Genomic DNA, 23,898 nt, shown 5'->3' on the forward strand with positions numbered 1-23,898 from the left:
TCGCGACGCTCTTAAACCCTCCACGGCATCGGAAAAGGATCACAGCAACGAGCCTCAGCGGATAGCAACCCCCTCTTTGGAACGATCTCGATGGCGACGACGCCAGCATTCGCACTCCCTGCACTGGGCTGACTAGGTCAACCTTTATATCCGCTGTCGCAATGTGGAATCATGGTCACGCTCCCGCCGCCGCTGGCGCTGGAAGCAGCGCCGCGTCGCAAAACCGCCCCATCAGCATGTCCAACATTTCGTCGACACAGCGGAGAGCCGGCGGCATGGTCCAAGCTCAGCATGGCCCCTCATCTAGCAACGCTGCTTTCCCTCGTCCCAACATCGCTTTCCCCGGAACAGTATCCACGCCGCGCTCGTCTGCTGCACCCAACGCCGCGTCTTCAACAACACCCAGATCAATACAGCATCTCTCCCTGCTCACTGCCAGCACGCCGGCTTCCATCGCAAAACTTGCCTTCCCGTCTCTGGCCACGGTCCATTGGCATCGCCTGCAGCAGCGGCACAGCGAGACGCGCACGCAGAAGGATCGCGATGGTCAAGTTCGAGAGGCCTCTTCTCTCGACGCTGGCCCTTCGACCACTCATATCGACGACCTCCACAAGTGGCGCAGCGGTGTCCAACACGTCATTGCTTTTGCGAACAAGTCATGTCTCCAGTCCCAGGCGGGGAGCAAGAACGAGCTGAAGCCTCTGTTCGCAGGTCCACTGATGCACATGGGCTCGACGCTTCCATCGCAGCATGAGCCTGGGCCAAGCAATCCCAGCAGTGTGTCCGCCGACCTGTGGATCTTTGTCGTCGTAGCCGACCACGAGAGCTCGACAACCAAGCCATCTGCTCCTGCCACCGAAGACGTGACCATGCTCGATGCCGCAAAGAAGAACAGCGCCGACGCGAAGCAAAGCGAGATCCCTGTCGGAGGCAACACGCAGCAGGACACACTCAACGCAAGCACAGCCTCACTGGATGCAATCCTAGCCCACCACCTTCCGGCCGATCTCGCCAAAGCGCTTGCACGCTTATCTGCGGTTGCCAACGTCCGTTCTGGCTCCTATCGCCTGGCAGCTGCGGCCTTGGACCCAGAAGATGTCAAGGGGAAGCAATCCTCGCTCACCTCGGAACAGCGACAGGCCCATAGATGCTTCCTGGCAGCGATCAAGGCCAGAGCCATTCATCTGATGACTACGACAAGATCGTCGTCCTTCCAGCAGCCTCACGGAAGTGAAGTATGTGATCGCGGTCGTCTGCGACTTGGAGAGAGTGTCGTCTTCTTGCCCATTTCCCGTCCCGGCTCAGACGCAACAGGGTATGATGGCACTGGACACAAGAAGACACCCTTCGCCAGCGCCAACGAAGCCGCAAGTCTCGTGACGCAGCTGGACGTCTCACTCACTGAATCCTCGCTCCTGGTTCGTGCGACATCCCGCCGCATTGCTGCCCTTCCTTTGGCCAGCATTCATCATGCCAAGATTGCATCCTTGCTGCCATCGTCTCCGCAGCGCCCAAGTATGCTCATTGCTCCACTGGGTCTTCGAGTGGAACTCCTAGGTACAGTCCCATCTAGCACGTTCGCGCATGATCACCTTTCCGAGCTACGGACCATGTTCGCAAAGCTCCATACGGCGGCTCCCAACGCGGGCTCAGATGACGATGCGCTCCTTGCATCCGGGCTTGCTGTCTGTGCCCTGCCTCAGGAACACTCGACCACCCAATCACCATCGCAAGATCTCAAGCAGTCACAAGATGTGCTATCCGGCATGTTCCCCCACAGCGAAGCCCAGGTCGACACTCAGACCCGTTCGGATGCAGATGCAGCGCATGGGCAGCCTCGATTGCGGTCAAACTCGCGCCAATTCCTGTGGCCAGTCGCTTGGTGTCTCGTCCTCCCAGGTCCATCATTGGCGATGCCGCGCGCGCTCGCATCGGCAAACAGCATCAACTCGGATCTTGACACAATACAGAGCCAACCCATGACACCGCTCAAGGAGCTCGCAGCTTTCACGCTCAAGGTGCTCAATGATGCCAACGAGTCCACATCTGTACCGCAACCGCCCCCTTACACACCCGGCGAGACAGACGACGCTTCTCTCGCTCGTCGTCGCGCCGACCGTCTGCCCTCGACACGCCCGGACATCACACCCGCCAGCGTTGTTTTACCTGATTTCGACTTTGCTATGACAGCACCCGAATCGGGTCCCTCTTCGCATCCGCCAATTGCTGTCGGTCCGCCTCTATCAAGCGGTTCGTTGCCAAAACAAGAAAGGATAGGCACAGAGTCCGGGCGACCAGCAGCTAGCTCAGAAACCTTTGGACAGGATCTCAACTGGATGCATTTCTTACCCGCACAGTCGGGCGAGGCGACTGGGCCTGCATCCTCAATGATTACAGCCGGAGCAGGTGCGCCGGTCCGCTCGCCCGCGTCCGGGACTGGCGAGGCAAAGCAACTCCTTAACGAGCAAAACGGCTCCAATTGGCTTTTCGCCACCAGCTCTGCCTCCTCCGCTCCGCTGCAAGTAGGCGCAACTTCACAGTCTCTCCTGCAGCCACAGGCGCAGATGCCGTCTCTAGGTTCGACACCACAGCAGGGGTCAGAGACGACGCCGTTGTCGGGCTTGGCACAGTCGATGACAGTCAAGCGCAAAGCAGGAGAAGGAGATATCTTTGGCAGCATGGGTCTGCTGACCGAAGACGACTTTTCCTTTTTCGACGAGTCCGCTTTCGGTCTCGACCCGGGCGGTGCTTTGGAGCAGACACTCGATCCACCACCTGAGACGTCCTCGCAAGCTCTGAACTTCGGGCAGCAGGGTGTCTCGCAGCCGGTGACGAACGGTCCCAATGCGCTGATGTCCTCAGCTGCAATCATCGACGACGTGACCATGCAAGATATCGACCAGAGCGGTCTGGATGACCTCTTCAGCGCAATCCCAGGTCTTCAGGATGTCATCGACACCTCTCACTCTTCGCAGGCACAGAGTGCACCTCAAACATCTTTCGCGACGTCGATGGCAGGTGCACAAGCCCCCGGGTCTCAGATGGGACACCGCACCGCACAAGACGGCGCGACGATGGTCACGGCCTCATCACAGCCTTTCCACCCAAGTCTCAACGCATTCACACCACGCGATGCCGCAGGAGCCACCCCCTTTGGCGATCCGGCCTCCTTGCCCGGATTCACGCCAAGCTCCCTCACCGAGAGCTCGCCCGCCTTTGGCAATCCACAATACAAGACGCCAAGAACGCCCTATTCGCCGGTCGAAGAATACCACGATGGTGCTGCTATCGTTGACTTGCAAACCAGGCATCGCGTAGGTGATTCTGCTCAGAGCTATCGGGAGCGAGGCCTCGCCTCTGCGCAGGACTCGCATGCGTCCGGTGGGCATTCGGTCCAAGACGAAAAGGCCGCTTCTGTCCTAAATGAGGACCAGCTTCGTTTGGCTGACGCTAGCACGGCAGCTGCAGCTGCGGCCAATGCAGCCATGGACGCGGACGGCTCGAGCAGAAAACGTCCGGCTATCGTGCCCAACGCCTTTTTGCCACTGACACAGCCAGAGGCACGCAAACCGTTGCAGAGGCTTCCTGCGGGTGTCCGAGTCAATCTCGGCCGCAAGTACGACCTGCTCGGCAAGTTCGCCTCGAGGCCCAAGATGTCGACCTCCGTTCCGGCCTCCTCGACTGCGAAGAATGCGCCGACGACGGAGCCGCCGCCGACGAGCGAAGCAAGAATAAGCGCAGATCGCACGATGATAAGGCCACCCTCACCGAAGGCCTTGTCACGGCGCGGTCAATCGCTGCTGCAGCTAAGACGAGATCGGCACAGCAAGGCTTCGCCCGGATCGTCCATGCTGCAACGGCCATCCAGCTCTTCACGTATGGTGGAGCCACCAGCAACGCCGCGGTCGAGCGATGACTTTGCGATGCCGGGAGCGCTCAGTGACTCCGAAAACGAGACATCTAGTAGCAACGACGACGACAGCGATGACGCGCGGAGCGACACGGAAGGAACCACAACGACGCTGTCTCCGGACGAGCAGGCGACGATGAAAGCATTCACCAGCGACATTGTTGCCTCGTACCTGAGTGGCACGACGGCTCCTGCCAGGGCGCACTTTCTTGGAGGCAGGCCAGAACCAGATGGCGAGATGAGTCAGATCGCAAAACCACCAGCTCTGCTGCCGTTCTCGTTCTCACAGAGTATGTCGGCACTGTCGAGGACGACTGCAGTCGCAAAGACGATCCGTCCTACTCTGAAGCGGTCGATGCTGCGCAGAACCGCCAACTGGCTGATCCGGAATCCACAGTTTCGATCCATGTACAGCGTCGGCAACGCCAGCACCAGGGCATGTTCAGATATTGCCATCAGCGAAAAGGTCGAGGTGCTCGAAGCTATGGCGTCTGCCCTCAGCATCGCACCTGCCGCCGCCGCGCCCGTGCAGGCTGCCGAGGACATCCTGCTATCCCTCCCGACCCTCGGAAGCCTGGCTCAACCGCGTCAAGACGCTGCTTTGACCGCAGGTGAGCGTGTCGAGGTTGCCGAAGTGCTGGATCCCACTCGAATTGCTGTCGGCTGCCACGGCTCGGTGGTGGAGACGCTACCATCGGCGCTGACGCTCTGGGACAAGTCGAAGCTGTCGGCTGTCAGCGGTGAGAAGCACGTCATTGCGAAAGTGTTACTGACTGACGCTTCTCCGGCCTGGCACGACGAGATCGTTGCATGGTTGGAGCGACTTCGCGTCGCCTTTGAGGCGCACGGTCTCGGCACGCACAGCGGCGGTCCGCAGTCGATCCTCGCTGTGGCAGACGGATCTGACTCGTTGGCTCTGTCGAGCTATCTCGACGAACTCTACAAGGACGGCGAGACGTGGCTGGATACGTTGCGATCCATCTCGAGCCGCGTTCAGCTCGATCTGCTGCAGGGTAAGCATGTCGTCGTGTATACTCTGCAGCCGCTCCACTCTTCGCCGTGCGGCGCAACGGGTTACCACGGACTGTTGCGGCTCGAGGCAGACCTTAGAGCGATGCTAAGCGAGCAGGTGGGTGTCCTGGCGGAGCAATTGCTGGTACGCCCTGTGACGCCGTCGATGATGACCGAAAGCGGCAGCCTGGGCTTCCATCAGCAGTCGCATGCTGTGAGAAGACTGGCTTTCTCCGTGTACGATCAACTGCCAAGGCTGGTGCGACGCCAGCCCGCCAAGGTGCTGCACGGACGCGAACTAGGACCGATCTCAGCGGTGGTGCAGTTCCCTGCCTTCAGCCTTTCGAGCACGGCTGATAAGCCGTCGTCAGCATCGGCAGCAGGTCCCGCTGGGAAGACGAAATTTTCGCTGTCTTGGCCGCAAGACCCAGCTGCTGCGGTAGACGAGAATGTGACGCTGCACATCAGCTATCGTATCTGCCGAGCCGGCCGACGCGAACAGGATCTACAGGCTCACGACGGCGACATGGAGGACAGCACCCTGTATGACGCCTCCAACCTCTCTATATTGGACAAGATGGCCGACGCCGCACAGTCACCCTCGACAACAGGCGCAAGCATTGTCGTGCTGAGTGCTGTCGACGAACGCGGTGGATCCAGCGCCGTCGATGCGTTCTCTGTCCCTGAAGGCAGTTCCAATGTCGAAGCCTGCATCGAGCGAGTCTGGCGATTTGCAGTAGCAGAGGCGAGCCGAGCTCGTCTCAACTGGAGACTGGCCATCTCGAGTGCAGGCTCGATGCGTCGACGCGAGCTGCGAGCTTGGCAGCGGCTGATCGATGCGTACCTCACGGCGAGCGGGGCTCAGGAGAGGGTGATGGGAAGCGTTGTCTTGTTGAGCGTGCGACCGGACGACTCAGGCGCCATTCTGACGGAGCGCGGAGTGCGCATCAAGGCGAGCCAAGACTGGGCGACGTCGACGACGGCAGCGGCGTCCGACAAGGCGAGTCTGATCTTGTTGGACGCAGCCGACTTTTCGCAGATGGTCAAGTTTGCCGAGCCTATGCCGATGGGTTGGACGGAGGCATTTGGAAGCTCGCACTCGTCCAAGGAAGAAGAGGGGGCTGGGACTGAGCTCGATATGATGGCGATGCCCATCGCTTCTGCAATGCTCGTACACCGTCCGCGTCAAGACTTTGTCAGCAGCGGGAACAACGTCGGTCTCGACGGACGCCTCGGTGCCAGCCACGTGCTCGCCATCGACATGCTCCAAAGCTGGAATTTGTCGCCATCGCAACAGACTCGGCCGCTCAGCGAGGAAGCGGCGACCAGAGAGCAATCTAGGAAGGAAGTGGAGGATATGGACTCGATACTGCGCAGCTTGCATCGGCTGCGACTGATCAGCGAGGAGCGACACCACTTGCCATGGCCATACAACGCCCAGCCGTGGCCGGTGGCGAGCGTCAACACATTGGCGTCGTGCCTGGATGGGGTGATGCTTATCGACTAGAGTTTCAACTCGTATGCTTGATGCAATGAGGACAAGGAGTGGCACCCGATGTTGGCCCGTTGTGCTGAAAGCTGGTTGAGAGACTGCGTCGCTGTCAGGCGCGTGGTGCTATGATGAATCTGTTGGTGGCGAGGGGCATTTTTGGGCCGTGCTGGAAGTGTTAGACTATATGTATACACAATTTCAAATTTCTTGGACGGGAGCTGCCGGGCGCTTCTGCGACCCGAAAGCTTCCACGAGTAAGCGTGGTGTCACATGGCTCATCTCGGCAGCCAACCCGAATCACGGCGACTTGCGCTCGCCAGAAGTCTGGCGTGCGCTTCTGTCAAGACCCTGTTGCTATACGTGTCCCTGGATGACGAGCATGCTAGCAAGGCTGATGAAGTTTGGTGGTATGACCATTCATTCAGAGGAGCTCCGGCTGACTCGCACCAGCTTTCTACGAAGGAGCTGCTCTGTCCAACACGAAGTCTGCGAGGGAGTGACACTGAGGCGGGATGGGAGAAATCAGGCAGTCACGATGGCCATCACAATCATCCATGTTCGGCTGTCACAGGTTGCACGCATGAGCAGAGGATGACCGCGGAGCAGAGGTCCAAGAGGGGGGATCGGCGTATTCCACAGCCCGACACGCCCCGACTTTTTGTGCGATTTCTTCCAGGCGGAAGCGCGAAGAAGCCAGATTTGAGCGAGGCGAGGAAGCAAGCAAGCAGGACCCTGAGTGAGAAAGAGAGAGCGGAGAATCAAGGAAGCAGCTGCAGCAGGCACAAGCAGCACAGCGTCAGTGATTGACTCAGCCCTCTTTTTCACTCCACTTTTTGCAAAGATCTTGTTCTGACAGCTCGACTCAACCTTGTCTCCTCCTCCTCATCAACAATTGACATCCACTCGATCAGGGCATCCCGCTGCCCTACTCTCAACACTTTTCCCTAGAACACATCTGACGGCAATCGGTGCAAACTGCTACCACGGTCCCTTCTCCACAACACTCGACCACCTCACCACCGATCGCTGCGGGGCTGGACCCATCTTTGTCACCTCAGCCTTTGCATTCTCCCGCACCACATACGACGTTGCTTGCCATCGAGGAAGCCCGGCGACAACCGTCACATACCATAGCAGTCGACGCCTTGGACAGTCGCACTTGTACCGTCAAGACGTGTCCTCTTCGCCTGGATACTGCTCACTTGACTGTGAGGCTGGACGACCGTCCAACCTTTCCTATCGGCCCTCGTGCCACGACCTCTTCCCGCCTCTTGACAATCCACTGTCATAGGCAAGGCTTGAAGTCACGGTAGCGATTGCTATGCCTGTGTCCTCAGCCGCCAAACTCGCCTCTCACCTATGGAGAGGCGCTGCCCAGTCGGCGGCCAACGCCGCCCATAACTCGGCCAACTCGTTCCGTGGCGCCTTCCAAGGTGCTTCTTCCGGCCCAGCTTCGTCTACCGGCTCATCTGCTTCAGGATGGGCTTCCGGTCTCAGTAGCGGTGGCTCTTCCGCCGGCGCCGGCGCTGGAGGTGCCAAGTTCCACGCCGGCCGAGGCGCTCACTTCTCGTATCAGCACACCGGTCGTGCTCTTTCTCAGGCATCCTCCACGTCCAATCCCGACTCGAACAACAAGAGCAACGACGATGACGATGAGGCTCGCAGGCAAAAAGCCTACAAGCTTCGTCTCGATGGCCAGCACCCTCACGACCGCTCCACGCTCGCCTCGTCTGGTCACCTCACCAAATCGCAGATGCAGGTGCGCTTCCGCCATGCCTTCGCCGCGAAACAGGGTCCGCTGCTCGTCACATCTGCCGAGCATGCTGCTTCGATTAACCACCCCGAAGGTGCCGGCAGCGAACGATATGCTTCCACCGTGGCTAGCCTCACCGACACCACGGACAACAACGGAATGTACCGATCCACCACACACGCGCATGACCGTGTCTACAAGGACCTCCAAGACGCCGCCAGGAGGAAGGATGCTGGCGGGGTCAATCTCAGCATCGATGCTTTCTACGCTCTCCCCAAGGACCAAAAGACCACTGCAGGGTTCAACATGGCTATGGAGTCGCTCCTCTCCATCCGCAAAGGTGGCGACAACCTCAAGCGCATCACCGACGTGTACAGCGACATGATCCAAGCCGGCCACTCCCCCAACAGCCGCACTTATACCGTCCTTGTCAAGGCACTCTGTGCACGTGACGCCGAAACCTCTGCAACACCGTCCTCGACCTCGGATTTACCCGACACGGCTGCTTCTTCGGAAGATCACTTTGTGCAAGCGCTCGAGCTCACGAGTGTAGCACATAAGTCTCGGATGTGGTTCGACGACGCCGCAGCCTACAATGCCGTCCTCTCCAGCTGCGCTCTTCGTGGCGACGTCGACCGCGCCTTGAGCATGCTCGACCTGCTCGAGCGAAGCGACTTCGCCGACACCGACGCTCTCACCTTCACGCACCTCATCCAGACTTTTGTTTCGGATCCTCAGCTCAAGCCGGATGAGACACAACAGATGCAGCAAGCCCGCAAGCTCGCCGCATGCAAGCAGGTGTTCGACGAATTCTTGCTCGCCAGCCAGAAGCCACGATGGGATCACGAAGACGACGTCCTCGTCTGGTCCTCGCTCATCGAGGCTCACTTTGCGCTCGGCGATGTCGCTGGCGCCGTCAAGCTGTTTGAGAGGATACTTGAAGGTGGTGACAGCGTGCCGCCACTCCACCATGTGCTCCCTTCCGTCATGATTCAAGGCTTCCTCAATGCGCGAGACACTGCCGCCGCCCTGCACTGGTTCAACCAGATCAGCTCAGCTGCAAACGGTGCTGATGCATCGCTGCCATCCTCGCTACCTTTGCCGGATCGCCGGACACTGAGGTACCTCATCAGGAGCGTCGCTCTGTCCGGCCAAGATGAGTACCTCGAGCCGCTCCAGCGCGCTTTCCACGTCTACCTCCAACGAAGTGCCGAGGCTCAGGAGTACGCAAAGATCAATCCTTACATCGATGTCGTTTCCGCCAATGTCGCCAGTGCCCAGCGCCTTCTCCAGGCCGGCTCCGCACAGGAGGCCAGTGCTCCACTTGACCGTGCCCTCGACGCTTCTGCTAGGTTCTTCGCACAAGAAGCCGCGTCGCTCAGCAAGTTGGACCCTTACAGCCAAGTGGGCAAGACCCGCAACGCCGCTGCTGCTGTACTCTCACTCGCTGATGCCCTCCTCGCTGCTGATCGCGTCGTCGATGCCGGCTCTGCATTGACCTACGTACGCCTCTTCCTGCAGACGATGGACGTGACAACCAATCCTTTCCAAGAGTTGGGAGCCCAGCTTTCGCAGCTCAGTTCTCGATTCATGGCCGTTGACGGTGCCGCAGGCGACGCTGAACATGCTTCGGTGCGGCTGCTCGCCAGCGCCGAGTACGTCGCGCCTGTGCTTCGCGATGCCAACCTCCTCGATGAGCAGGTTGCTGCTTCCCTTGCCAAGCTGTACCGAAACGTGCGCACGCAGTCGCCGGATGTCCTAATCAGCCTGCCGCTCTCTGCTGATGGCTGGAATGTGATCCTGGAAGCATTTTGCTTCGAGGAGCTCCACATCCGCCCGCTCAGTCTCGAGGCTTTCGGAACCGACGGCGTTCCTGTCGTGCTCAACGATCTTGCTAGGCTGTCCGCTACCCAGGCTTCCAGCGATGAAGGGGCCTTGACACGGCCACCCGTCGACACAGCGAAGGCAGTCGAGGTCACACTCACCCGTTACGGACAAGAAGCACTCTCACTGCTGCCCGCTTGGGCGACACCCGCAAAGGAAGATTCGAACGACACGACGACCACCATCACCGCCAACGAAGAGACGAGCAGCGATGCAGGCTCAGCTTCTCGATTCAGTGCATCAACTCCCGCTACCACGCCGCCGCAACAGCACTCGCCTCTCCATCGCCAAGACCTGCCCGCCGCACCGACATTCTCCGCCTCTCCCTTCTCCTTCCCGCCTGTCCAGGTGATCGACACTGACTTCGGAGGCTTGTTGACCTCGCTCGCTCGTCCGTCCGGCCCAGACGAGGCTCCGGGTGTCTACGAGCAGGTTTTGGAACAGATGAAAGTCGGCAACTTCGCTCACCCAGAAGGTCTGGCAACCTTGATCGGCGCTTTCGGCCGCCTCAACAATGTGGACCGTATGGAGGAGCTCTACGCCATGGCACAGCATGTCTTGCATGCTTTGGTCGGCGATCCGGCTTGGCAAGCCAAGGCCTGGTTCGTTGTCGAAGACAGCATGATGCAGGCTTTCAGCCACGCCGGCCGGACCGAGGAGGCGACCCAGCACCGACATCGCATCATCGCCGCAGGTGGCGCTCCTACCGCGACTTCGTATGCCGCCCTCATCGCTACGATCCGTGACACGACTGACGATGCCTCGATTGCGCAGGAGCTCTTCGACGAATCGCAGCGTTTCGGTGTGCGCCCGAATGCCTACCTCTTCAACACGGTCATCTCCAAGCTTTCGCGCGCCCGCAAGGCCGATCGTGCTCTGCAACTGTTCGACGAAATGACGCTCAACTTCCGCATCAAGCCTACCAGCGTCACCTACGGCGCCGTCATCAACGCTTGCACGCGCATCGGCGACGAGCAGCGCGCTGTGCGCATGTTTGAGCAGATGGAGAACGACCCCAGCTTCAAGCCTCGTGTGCCGCCGTACAACACCATGATGCAGTACTACATCCAGAGCGTCCCGGATCGTCAAAAGGCGCTGGTCTACTACCACAAGATGCTTGAAGCTCAGGTCGACCCGAGCGCGCACACGTACAAGCTGCTCCTAGACCTATATGGAGCTATCGAGCCGGTCCTGTCACGAGAGATGGAACACGTTTTCAACGAGCTCGCCAACCGGCGTTCGGTGCCGGTGCAAGGAACGCACTGGGCCTCACTGATCAACTGCTACGGATGCATGCTCAACGATCTCGACCGCGCCATCTTGACTTTTGACTCGATCGCTTCACACCCATCCTCTCAAGGGCGTAGGAACGCAGCGAGCTTGCCGGATGCCGTCGCATTCGAAGCGCTGCTTGCTGTGTTTGTCGCGCACGGCAGGACCGATCTCATCCGAGCCCACTTCCAGAGGATGCAGGATGCAGGTGTCAAGATGACGGCGTACGTCGCTAATCTGCTCATTCGCGGTTACTCGATGGAACAAGGACACGCTGGACTCGACGAAGCTCGTGCTCTGTTTGAGAGCATGAGCGAGCCTGCTGCTGGTGTGGCCGCGGTAGGCAATCACCCACCGCGAGCCCACGGTGCTGGTGCTCCTGCTCAAGACGACGCATCTGCATCGCCGGCTCCCTTCTCTGGCACTGGCGCGCCCTACCACGCTGGCTTCGCATTCGAAGGGATTCAGCGCGAACCCTCGACGTACGAAGCCATGATCCGAGCCGAGCTCAGCCATGGTCACTCTGGCCGTGCTGCTGCTCTTGTCGATCGTATGGAAGCGCGCGCCTTCCCGCCGGCGCTCATTGTGCGTGCGCGTGCGCTTGTTTCTGATGCAACCGTATCGAGTATCGCCGCCACAAGCTTTGCCGAAGCTGGAGCGGGCTTGGACGCTACCGTACCTGAAGTAGTCTCGGCAGCCAGTCGCTTTACCTATGGACAGACATCTCCACGATTGAGACACACAGGTCTGTACAGCGCTCCCTTCACTGAGGCCATTACCCCCCAGACTGGTGCGGGTGCCATGTCGGTGCGTCATGCCTCCACGATGGCTGGCAGTGGTGCAGCTGCTCCCGCCCCCGGCCCGCCCAAGCCCAACAGCCCCTTCACCATCTTTGACCGAGCGGTCAAGACACTGCAGAAGGACCGGGCGGCCGTGCGACCTTCCGTCTCACACACCGAGCAAGGTCACGAATTTGGAGCTGACTCGACTCGAGGCGATGCGTCGCGGGAGACCGACTACGTGCGCCGTGCTATCGCAGAATCGCTGGCAGATCGAGTGCAGGACATCAAGCGCGATTTCCCGACCATCGTCGAGCTCGGTGCTGGGCCCGGCTTCCTGCGCCACTATTTGGACCCGCAGGGCTGCGGCACCAAGAAGATCATCATGTGCGACACGAGCGAGGCGCTGCTGAACCGAGATCGTCATCTCGACGAGCAATTCGGGTTCGAAGTGGAACGTCGCGTGTTGGACGAAGAAGTGCTGCCATTCGAGGAGGGCACGCTGGACTGCGTCGTGGTGAGCGGTGGCTTGCACTGGACCAACGACCTTCCCGGTGTGCTGATCCAGATTCGACGCGCCCTCAAACCCGATGGCGTGTTCATCGCCGCACTATGCGGTGGCGACACGCTATTCGAGTTGCGAACCAGCCTGCAATTGGCCGAGCAGGAGCGAGAGGGTGGCATCTCGCCACGCATCTCGCCCATGGCCGACACGCGTGATATGGCGTCATTGCTGTCTCGTGCCGGATTCACAATCCCCACTGTCGATGTGGACGAAGTGTCGGTGGGCTACCCGAGCATGTACGAGCTGATGCACGATCTGCGCGACATGGGCGAGTCGAATGCGGTCATCAACCGTCGTGGTCAGCTGCGTCGGGACACGATGCTGGCCGCTGGTGCCATCTACCAAGCGATGCACGGCAACGAGGAGGGCGGCGCTGAGGGCGAAGGAGGAGTGCCAGCAACGTTCCAATTGATCTTCCTGATCGGTTGGAGCCCGGCACCCACCCAGCCCAAGCCACTGAAGAGGGGCAGCGCCAAGACGAATCTGAAGGATGTACTCGCCGGGCAGGAAGGCGACATGCAGCAGCAGGTCGAGGGCGACATGGAGGAGAAGCAACGCCAGCAATGGATGAGGTCGATGGAGGAGTCTTCGGCCTCGAAGAACAAGAAGTGATTCCGTACACCACCACTCTAGCTCAGACTCATTAGGACTGTTTTCATATTTGTATTTGTATCGGCTCGTACCTAGATCGCACTAGTTTGATCGACTCAGTGTTGACGCGTTTGGCAGTGTGAAGGTTGGCATCGGCAAGCGAGTGAGTGACACGATGTGGATGAAGTGATGGTGACGGTGGACTCCTCTGTGCCAAGATCATGGAGTTGGATGGCCACATACAGTACACACGCGCCTTTTCTCCGGCAGCACAGCAGTCAAGAAAGTCTAAATCTGGAAATCTCGGCTTGGTGGGTTGGCTGAGGTGTTGCTGTGTTGGTCTCTGGCTGAGCACGGTTGCTGTGCATGTGTGAGAAGCGTGTGCGTGCGTGTGCGCGAGTGTGGAATTTGGCTGCAGCTCTGTCGATCCTCTCCATGCTTAGCTCGACCATCCCCAAGACCCTGACGAGCAGTCAACCGCTCAGCTCGGGCATCCATCTCAGCCATCATCATCGTCGTCACCATCATCACCATCGTCACCGACCTCCTTCGCTCTACCAACGCGCTCCTCTATCTTCTCGCTCACTTTGTTCTGCACCGGATCCATTCCCAGTCACCTTCATTTGATAGCCTCATTCGTGTCCCACATTGGACGACTCGAACTCAGCACCTTCATTCTCGATAAGCACGACACAATTACATCCTCATCTCATACGCATGTACAGAGACAGCTAGACTGAACCCATCCTGTCGCAGCGAGTCAGGGCGACCAGATACCGTACCTTGGATCACTGGATACACTGCCGAGCCTCGCATTCACTGGACGCGCTGCACCGCATGGTCGCTCCCTCGGCAGCGACATTCTCCCGCCGTCGCCATCATTGACCACAGCATTGACCACCTTCACACCGCCAGTCCGCTATCATGGCTGACTCGGGCAACATCAAGGTCGTGGTGCGATGTCGCCCCATGAACTCGCGAGAACGCAATCGAGGCGCATCCAATCTCATCGAGTTTGTCGACCACCATCAGCTCGTACTCCAGCCGCCAGGCGAAGGCGACAGCAAAGAGTCCAGCAAAGCCACCAAGAAGAAGTCGATGCCCTTCTCCTTCGACAGAGCCTACGACGAGAACACAGAACAGGACGAGCTCTTCCAATACATCGGTGTTGAGCTGCTTCAACATGCATTCAACGGATTCAACACTTGTGTCTTTGCTTACGGTCAGACTGGCTCTGGCAAATCGCATTCCATGGTCGGATACGCGGAAGCCAAAGGTCTCACTCCACTCACCTGCTCTCGCCTCTTTGACGACATCCGCGACAAGACCGAGGCGGACGAGAATCTCACCATCAGTGTCGAGGTCAGCTATATGGAGATCTACAACGAAAAGGTGCGCGATCTGCTCAACCCCAAGAACAAGGGTAATCTCAAAGTCAGAGAGCATCCGAGTCTGGGACCGTATGTTGAGGATCTCAGCAAGCTGGTCGTGTCCAGCTTTCGCGATATCGAGAACCTGATGGACGAAGGCAACAAGGCCAGAACCGTGGCTGCGACCCAAATGAACGAGACCAGTTCGCGGTCACACGCAGTCTTCACACTCGTCCTCACACAGAAGCGCCTCGACGTCGAGACCAAGCTCGAGACCGAGAAAGTGTCTCGCATTTCGCTCGTCGATCTGGCCGGTTCGGAACGTGCCAATTCCACAGGTGCTACGGGTGCTCGCCTCAAGGAAGGTGCCAACATCAATCGCTCGCTCACCACACTTGGCAAAGTCATTGCTGCTCTGGCGGCAGCGTCAGGCGTTGAAACGCCCGTCAAGGGAGGCAAGAAGCCAAAAGGGGCCAGTCTCGACAACTTTGTGCCCTATCGAGACTCCGTTCTTACCTGGCTGCTCAAGGACAGTCTGGGTGGCAACTCCAAAACCGCCATGATTGCTGCCATCTCCCCCGCCGACTACGAGGAGACGCTCAGCACACTTCGATACGCGGACCAAGCCAAGAAGATCAAGAACAAGGCCGTGGTCAACGAAGACCCCAATGCCAAGCTCATCCGCGAGCTCAAGGAGGAGCTGGAGCTGCTGCGCACGCGTGTCTCTGGCGGCGGCGGTGTCCACGGCGAGAGCAGCTGGGATCCGTCAATACCGCCCGAAAAGCAGGTGGTGCGCTACCAGACCAGAACAGGAGAGATCAAGACCGTCACCAAGGCGGAATTGCAGGATCAGCTCGAGCAGAGCGAGAAGATCATGAGCAGTCTCAACGAGAGCTGGGAGGAGAAGCTCGCCAAGACGCACGAGATCCAGGTGGAGAGGGAGAAGGCGCTGGAGGAGCTGGGCATCTCGGTGGACAAGGGCAATGTCGGTGTTCACACGCCCAAGAAGCTGCCTCACTTGGTCAACCTGAACGAGGACCCGCTCATGTCGGAATGCCTGATCTACCAGATCAAGCCTGGTCAAACACTGGTGGGCAACCTCGAAAGCGGGCCCGACGTGCACATCAAGCTCAGCGGCACCAAGATCCTTACCAAACACTGCATGTTCGACAATCAAGATGGATCGGTCACGGTGACGGCCCTGGCTGACAGTATGACCATGGTCAACGGCAAGCGATTGTCGCCGGACGAGCCGAAGAGGTTGCGGTCCGGGTATCGAGTCATTCTCGGCGACTTTCATGTCTTCCGATTCAACCATCCCGAGGAAGTGCGCAAGGCTCGAGATCGCGTACGCTCCACCTTGGCCATGTCAACGGGCGACGCACAGAACGAGACGCTGGTCGATGGCGATCTGCCCGCTACTCGACCTGACTCGCCTGCGTCAGGGGACGTCGACTGGACCTACGCCCGTCGCGAGTACGCCATGTCCAAGCTCAACGGACAGAACGTCAACTTCGACAATCTCAACGAGGAAGATCTGGAGAAGCTGTTCGAGGATATCTCGAGAGCACGCTCGAAAAAGTCGATGGGAAGCGCTCTGGGTCGGCCAGAGAGCAGAGCGAGTCTGTTCGACGACAATGCCAGCGAGTCGGCGAGTTCAGTGGTCAGACCGTACTCGTACGGTGCCATGACGGATGATACGAGCATTGACCCGTGGAGTCAGGCGGGGAGCGAGATGGGATCCATGCGTTTCGGTCCGGGGACACCCATCAAGAACGGTGCGTACAGCGAGTCGGGAGCAGCCTCGCCGGCTGTGATGGCCGCTAGCCACCGGGAGACAGAGTCGCTGCGAGCCAAGGTGCGCGAATACGAGCAACAGATCACTCGTATGAACTTTGGCTCTCCGTCGCTTGGCTCGCTGCGACTCGGAGATGCACCGTTCGAGTATAGCGACGCACAGAAGGAGCTGCTCCGCAAAGCACTCGCAAAATGGAGGGGTCACACCAAGGTGTCGATGGCCGAAGATGCTCTTTCGAAAGCGGTCCTCGTCAAAGAAGCCAACGTCATCAGCAAGGAGCTGGGCAAACGCGTCACCTACCAGTACACTGTCGTCGACGACTTTCCTCTCGCGGTCCCCAATTCAGGTGTCGAGGCCATCGCGGGATTGACCGAGTTCGACGACGTGTCCGACCCGGACCTCGCCTCGTGCGCCAAGCCCTGCATGGGTATCAAGGTGCTCGACTACATCCACTCGACGTGCTACGTCTGGTCGATGCCCAAGTTTGAACAGCGTCTGCAGAAAATGCGCAACCTCTACACGTTTGTCGACAAGCCCGAGTATTCGCGGCACTTCAACTGGTCCGACCCGTTCTACGAGGCGCCACATCCGACATATGCCTTCGTGGCGAGCACCTTGGTTCCGCTCCACGCGCTGTCGAAGCAAGTGTCGACAAAGTACCGACTGCCGTTGCACGACCGGCATACAGGGCAGCAGATCGGATCGTGCTCGGTGTCGCTCAAGTTTGTCAGTCTGGCACCGGTGCCTATGTCAGGGAGAGAAAGGGCGAGCTTGTCGGCGCCCAGCGGGTCTCCGCGTGGCCCCAGCTCGCCCACCCCTTCGTCGTCTACCGGTGGCACTGCGGCAGATCTGCCGGTAGGTCAGAAGCTGGGCTTTCAGATCCTGGTGGATTCCGTCTCGGGCATCTCAAGGGAAGACTTCGCAAGCGTTCATCTTCAGGTCAAGCTCAGCTCGTTTGCCGGCAACGCACTCGGCAAGGACGAGATCTACACCTCAGTGCCGGTCGATCTCGTCGGCGAAGACTCGATCGCTGAACTGCGACTGCGTAGGACGGTGTCGTTCGTGCTGACACCAGAATCGATCGAGTGGCTGCGCAGTGGATCGGCACCTATCGAGCTGTATGCCAAGGTCAGACCGCAGTACTTGGTCGCCTTGGAGCAGCACGACAACACTCGAGAGAGTCAAGATCCGCAAGCAAACGGCTTCGCACCGCTCCACGCGATCAATGGTGAAGACGGAGCGGCAGGGCTGACCAGGACCGGTCTCAAGACCATGTCCAAGACGATGAAGGAGCGACTGTCGGAGAACGAGATGCGCGGCGAGGAGCGACACCACATCCTGGCCTCTGTGCAGATCTGCGAGCTGGATTCTTCCGGCGAGTATCTTCCCGTCCCTGTGCGGGCTCAGTCGGCTCTCGATCCGGGGTCTTTCTTCCTGCGGCAGGGGTTGCAGCGGAAGCTCGTGATGCACTTGGCGCATGATTCGGGCAGACAATTTGCATGGAGCAAAGTGACCAAGCTCGAACTCGGCGACGTCCAACTGCTGGACGCAAGAGGTCGCATGCACGGCGGTAAATCCTCCGACACCATCCAGCTCAAGGCACCGGTCAAGCAGCAGACGCTCGAGTTCCCCAACGACGGCACGAGCGAGCTCAGTCTCTGGGCCTGGTGGGACAGCAGTGTGCACGACAGCATCAATCTCAATCGCACCACGGCAAGCGGGCACCGGGTGCTGATGCGACTCAGCTTCGATGTCGAGGTCGATCGCTGCGCCACGCCTGTGGCCTTTTCCATGGATCTGGCCGTGTCGATCAATCCACGCGACGCAAAGCCACCAGGACGGTTGTGGGGTTACATCGAGTCTGCCACGAGCGGCGCGCGGACGCTGACGAAGACGAGTGCGATTTTCAGCGTCAAGTTGGTGCCACCGATGACGAAGAAGACGGCGGATCTGTGGAGGTTGGATACGGCCAAGAAGTATGTTCGGGGTCAGGAGGCGCTGAAGGGGTGGAAGGCGAGGGGTGTGAGTCTGGTCAAGGATCATGAGGAGTTGGTGAGGAAGCAGAGCAGGAGGGCAGATGTCGAGGGTGTGAGGGCGATGTTGAAGGCTCATCCTCCCGCGGCCAGTGCAAGGGACGAGCACGATGAAGGAAGACTAGAGTTATTGGACAGGGTGGTGAGGATGTGGCAGCGCGCAGTGCGGGATGCAAAGATGCAGGTGGTCATTGCGGAACAGCCCAGTGCCAATGGTGATGACAGCGAAGTTGCTCGCGGAAAAGGAGCCAATGGGCTAGCAGGCATGTTCTCGCCCCCCACTCCCGACACCGACGATGCGAACGGACTGGGCATCGACACCACTCCCTCCGCATCTCCGACCAAACTCGACCGCACCTCGTCCAACACCTCGAACTCGGCCCTCCTCCCCGCCTTCACCCCCACCCCCAAGCTCACCGCCATCGTATCCCTCGTTCCGCGCACAGACACCACCTCGCACCGGGGCCACCTCTCCATGTCCCTCGCCGACGCGTGGGTGCGTCGCTGGTTCGCCCTCCGTCGCCCCTACCTCTACGTCTACGAGTCCAACGCCGAACTCGAAGAGATCATGGTCATCCACGTCGCCTCGGTGCGCGTCGAGCATGATGAAAACATCGAAAGGATGCTCGGCAAGGAGAACGTCTTCGGGGTGTACACGAGTAACAATAGTTACTTTTTGCAGGCGAGGGACGCGAAGGATCGAGAGGGGTGGATGGGCGCCTTGGACGGGTTGTACGATGGGCAGGGGAAGGATGGTGATTGAGAAGGGGGCAATAGATCGAATGGGACGAAGAGACGATGGCTGTGCGACGTGTGATGATGGACTGTGCGACGGCGAGGAGATGATTCAGCCGACTTCGCTCTGCGATTCGACAGCTGGTCTGTGCTGTCTTGAGCATATAGGCTCGACTACGGCAGGCTGAGCGCCTTCCTTCCTAGCCATATCTCGACTGTCATTGCTCTACAGAGCCCCACCTTCCCACACCAAACAAAAGCACATCGACACCTCGTCAGCATGCCCCCCGTCCTCCGCTCAAAGGCAGCCGCCGATTCTAATCGCCTCAATCCTCCGCCCGCGTACAATGACACGAGTCCGCATGCTCAGGCATCGAACGTCTACCGAAACCAAGCCTGCATCGCCCAGCCCGATTGTACCAGCGAGGACCTCATCTGCGATGCAGTCGGCGTGATCGTGGCTCTGTACAAGGGCGAAATCTCTGATCCAAGCTACCGTGCCGCTAGACTCGCCGTCGAGGTGTTTCACTGGGATGACACGTCTGGCGCCAAACTCAGACGGCTGCTGCGGCTCAACCTTGGTCCACAGCTGGACGGCGTCTTGTCTGGAATCAAGGCGATGGACTTCATCAGGCGAGTCGCATGCGGAGAACTTCGCGTAGGTACTGATCAGCGCCACTGATGACACGCAAAGTCGACGATGTTCGCAGAAAACACTGACATGTCAACTTTCTTGCCCGAGAGCAGCTTCGCAGGGATGGATCAGCATCAAGAGCGTGATCTGCGAGAGGCAATCCGCTTCACTCGACCTTCTCAGCTGGAGTGGCACTGCGTACGACACACACAATTCTGCATTGAATGCACACGCATGTCTGTCTTGTCATGGCTCGCCCTCATCGGAACGCATCTTGACACAGCCTTCGAGATGAGCGGATAGAGAAAGCGTCTAGGATTCGGTCAAAGCAAGGGACAAGGATGTGATACGATTACGTCGGAGCATCATCGCCTCTACTGCAGCTGAACGTGCTTCTCCTCGCTTCCCGTGGAAGACAGCACGCTGGCACCTGGCTTCTCCACCTTGCCCTCCTCACTGGTCACCCTGTTCTCCTCTCCCGTCCTCTGCTCGCTCCTCCCCTCTTCTCCCTTCTTCCCGCTGAGCACGCCGCCAACAATCTTGACAATCAACCCTCTGCCCTCCCACAGCGGCAAGAAAGTAAAGATCAACAGCGCCGCGAAAGCCCAGATGATCGCCACCACCACCCATCCAACAAAGAAATCGCGACTGAACCCGTACTTGGCCGCATACATGATGAAGGGCCAAAGCACCCAGACTGCGAGGAAGAGGACGAGGCCGGTGATGCCCGCGATGCGGGACTGGTGGTTCATAAAGCGGATTTCGGCGTCGCTGTAGGGATGATCTCGCGAGGCGGGGTTGCCGACGGGAGTGCCACCGAGAGTCGTCAGATTTTCGGCATCGGTGTTCTTGAGGTCGTCGCGAGAACTGTTGGTGGAGCCGTCGTCTTGGATGAGTTTGATATCGTTGAATCGCTCCCATTCGAAGTTGTCCTGTGGGTAGGCGAAGGTGATGAGGGGCGAGAGGATGGCGGGGAGGAAAGCGGCGACGATGGTTCCCCACATGCACGGCAACAGTGCACCGGTGGTGGTTACATCCAACACACCACCACCGTAGACGCTGGCGGTACCCAACCAAGTTCCCAAACCAGCCAGCATGCCAACCACAGGCGCAATCACCGCAGCATACCACGTCTGACGCCTCCACAGCACCGTCAGTGGCAACGTCACCATCGCTGGACAGGTGATGAGACCGAGGAAGTAGAGCGTCCACGTCAGGTCGATGCCGACGTAGTAGAGCATGGTGCTGAAGGCGGAGGCGAAGATGGCGAAGGCGATGCAGGCGATTCGGGAGACGCGGATGACTTGGGCGTCGGTTGCGGTGGGACGGATGTAAGTGTGGTAGACGTCGGAGGATACGATGCTCGATACTGCGATGAGTTGGGCCGAAGTGGTCGAGGTGACTGCCATGAAGATGAGGATCACCACTGCGACCGCACCGCCCTTACCGGCGACCGCCAGGGCGGCATATCCGAGGGGAAGACCGGAAGACAGCTCGGTAGCCGAAAGAGCGCGACCGTAAGCAGGCCACACAGGGTTCGTCTGCAACGCCCATCCCGCAAGTCCCATCACCGTACCGAGACACCAAGGAAGACCGAAGTACAGCACGCCACCCAGAATGTAACCGGGAACAGCGGCGGCGATGTCCGCCGAATAACTCTTTTGCCAGTAGGAGCTGTCCATGACGACAAGACCGAAGTTGCCGAGCGTATGCAAAATCCCGAACTCCACCGCGCCCTTGGATGTCATGGTGAGGACGGAACCGTTGAAGTTGCCGGCGATCTTGGTGGCAGCATTGGCCTCAACGACGATCTCCCACAGATGAGCCGGGCTGCGCACCGCGTCGTTGGAGAGCGTCTTGAGCGTCAGGAAGAGCACAATGATGAGCAGTGCAACACTGTGCATCCAATCCGTGAGGAAAGTCGCCTTGAGTCCACCAGAGATGGTGTACAAACACACCCCCACGGGAAGGAGGAACGTTGAGGCGATAATGTGCATCCCCGTCAACGCGGAGACGGTCGCCGACGCGCCAAGGAGCATGTTGGCGACCGCGATAGTGTTGTTGGCGAGACAGAAGAACATGTACAGCCAATGGGCGAAGGTGCCATAGCGGACTTTAACGACTTCGAGAATCGTGTGCGCGTGCGGGGTCTTGAGCTTGCTCTGGATGGCGAGAAGGGCAAAGGCGGAGATCTGCACGAGACAACCGGCAGCAAACCAGTATGCACCTATCCATTCGAACCAATCTTAAAGCTGAGTCAGTTGTGAACGTATGTATGAGGTAAGAAAGAGATAAACGTACCAGCAAGACCATAGATAAACGTGACGAGGGACGAAGAGAGGAGCGCGGTGGACCAAGCCCAGGAGGAAAAGACAGCTGTGGCCGTGAGACCCGTGCCCACCTTTCGACCTGCGGTCGCGTAGGTTTCGAAATGCGCATTGTTCTCCCCATTAAAGCGCCATAGGAGGCGGGTGATGTAGGCCATCACGGCCGCAAAGGCGAACCCGAAGCCGAGGACGACGCCGTACCCGACGCCCTGGGAGAGCGGGGGTGGGATTGAATCTGCCGCCATTTTGGAGAGGTGACGGAGGGTGGAGGAGATGGGGAGACGTAGGATGCTTGAAGAAGCAGATGGCAGAGGGGAAGAAGGAGGCGGTTGGATGAAGGAGAGGTAGCGCTATATAAGACGGAGTGGAAGCGACACTACGCGGGACGGAACATCGCCACTCAACCTGCATGACTGTTCTTCTCAAACACCTCTCGCGCACCGCTGCAAACATCGCAAGCAGATTCAGGCACCACCCTTTCATGCAGCACTCCCATCTCGGATCGTTTCGTCCTGCATGAAAAGGGCAAGGTCGCACAAGCGCGGATCGTGAAAGGATACGAATCTGCGTTGCGAATATCGCTTGGAGCATTGCGTGCATCGGTCCCAGGCGGAGGGATGAGGGCAACGAGGCGGAAGCAGAGCCGCGAAGGTAGCTTTACTTGCCGCCCCGACTCGAGAAATGGAAGAATGCTGAATGATTCTCACAAGGGATGGCAGCCACTGTGAGAGTCCCGCATCGTTTGCCGCTGATAAAGCTGAACGGCGGAGTGCGGCGATTGCAAAACAGATTGCGAACAGAACGTTCGTAAACCCCGCATGGCCCCGTCTGAGGATAGGAAAGAACAACGTGCGTTCAAAGGGCAGGCAAGGCAGGACGGAGAAATATGCAGAAGCACAATTTGACGTGAGACCAACGCAGATGGCGACATCCAAGCGTTCTTGCGCAATTTGGCAGGCGCGCCGTAAAAAGGGTCCCGGCGGGGTTTGCAAGTCAGATGCAACCCGGTGGTACCGCGTACCGCTGAAAGGGTGTGCACAAGACAATGGTGTGCTTGATCGCACCCTTAGAAGCTTTGCCGCCGTCGCCACTGTCCCTTCGGCGGGCGCGGATGAATGACAGCGGCCCGTTCCGGGTTGACGCTGCCCATGTAGCCGCGCTTCTAGAAAGTGCGCTCCCCTCCGTTCAGTGCTCAAAGCATGCTTGCGTACCTGCTCGACGCACTCTACAGCTCATTATTCTCCGCAAGACGTCTGCTTCGCGGTCCCGAGGCGAGAACCGCACGCTGTCGACCACTGCCCAACTAAGATCCTTCAGAGCGAGACGGACACCGGGCAGCAAGACCACGACCAGCCATACGACCGTCTTTCACCAAGGATTTGCTCGTCGGGGAAACATGACCACCGTGCCGTCCGAACGATAGCATCGACGGCACATAGCATGGTCACCAACAGCGATGGTGTACAAGCACGCAATGTGCCGATAATCTAAGTGCGCCTGGTGGTACGGGGCTAAGCGAGAAAGCGCTAAAAGGGCACGCCATCGCGAGAGATCTTCGCGTCAAGAGCTTCCTACTTGCAGAAACAGATGAAAGTATATATAAGCAATAGAGATCAGTTCCACATCGATCGGGGGTTTAGCTCAGTTGGTAGAGCGTTCGCTTAGCACTTTGTCTAATTTGCGAAAGGTCGCGTGTTCGACTCATGCAGTCTCCATAGCCTTCTTTTTTCGTCTCTTCGACCTA

General features: G+C 58.9%; 5 protein-coding genes and 1 non-coding gene across 6 annotated transcripts; 5 read left to right on the plus strand and 1 right to left on the minus strand.

The window, feature by feature from the left end:
* Positions 1-161: 161 nt before the first annotated feature.
* PSEUBRA_003841 (Mediator complex, subunit Med13) lies at positions 162-6,428 on the plus strand (the record flags this gene model as incomplete). The annotated part of the gene is made up of 1 exon (XM_059465145.1): positions 162-6,428. One exon carries the CDS (start codon positions 162-164, stop codon positions 6,426-6,428), a length of 6,267 nt encoding a protein of 2,088 aa, XP_059320593.1.
* A 1,306-nt stretch (positions 6,429-7,734) lies between these two features.
* Positions 7,735-13,278, plus strand: PSEUBRA_003842 (Pentatricopeptide repeat; the record flags this gene model as incomplete). Its single annotated transcript, XM_016436871.1, has 1 exon — positions 7,735-13,278. The coding sequence occupies one exon, from the start codon at positions 7,735-7,737 to the stop codon at positions 13,276-13,278; it is 5,544 nt and encodes a 1,847-aa protein (XP_016291832.1).
* A 903-nt stretch (positions 13,279-14,181) lies between these two features.
* PSEUBRA_003843 (Pleckstrin) lies at positions 14,182-19,221 on the plus strand (the record flags this gene model as incomplete). The annotated part of the gene is made up of 1 exon (XM_016436886.1): positions 14,182-19,221. The coding sequence occupies one exon, from the start codon at positions 14,182-14,184 to the stop codon at positions 19,219-19,221; it is 5,040 nt and encodes a 1,679-aa protein (XP_016291833.1).
* Positions 19,222-19,473: 252 nt separating this feature from the next.
* Positions 19,474-19,973, plus strand: PSEUBRA_003844 (uncharacterized protein; the record flags this gene model as incomplete). Its single annotated transcript, XM_059465146.1, has 2 exons — positions 19,474-19,851; positions 19,941-19,973. The coding sequence occupies 2 exons, from the start codon at positions 19,474-19,476 to the stop codon at positions 19,971-19,973; spliced, it is 411 nt and encodes a 136-aa protein (XP_059321452.1).
* A 228-nt stretch (positions 19,974-20,201) lies between these two features.
* On the minus strand, positions 20,202-22,399 carry PSEUBRA_003845 (Sodium/solute symporter; the record flags this gene model as incomplete). The annotated part of the gene is made up of 2 exons (XM_016436905.1): positions 20,202-22,054; positions 22,129-22,399. The coding sequence occupies 2 exons, from the start codon at positions 22,397-22,399 to the stop codon at positions 20,202-20,204; spliced, it is 2,124 nt and encodes a 707-aa protein (XP_016291834.1).
* A 1,385-nt stretch (positions 22,400-23,784) lies between these two features.
* Positions 23,785-23,869, plus strand: PSEUBRA_006478. Its single transcript is given in 2 exon segments — positions 23,785-23,821; positions 23,834-23,869. It is a non-coding gene; the product is annotated as a tRNA-Ala (tRNA).
* Positions 23,870-23,898: the final 29 nt, after the last annotated feature.

This window comes from Kalmanozyma brasiliensis, assembly GCF_000497045.1.
Source record: "Kalmanozyma brasiliensis GHG001 unplaced genomic scaffold PSEUBRA_SCAF25, whole genome shotgun sequence".
In the NCBI taxonomy this organism is placed as follows: Eukaryota; Fungi; Basidiomycota; class Ustilaginomycetes; order Ustilaginales; genus Kalmanozyma; species Kalmanozyma brasiliensis.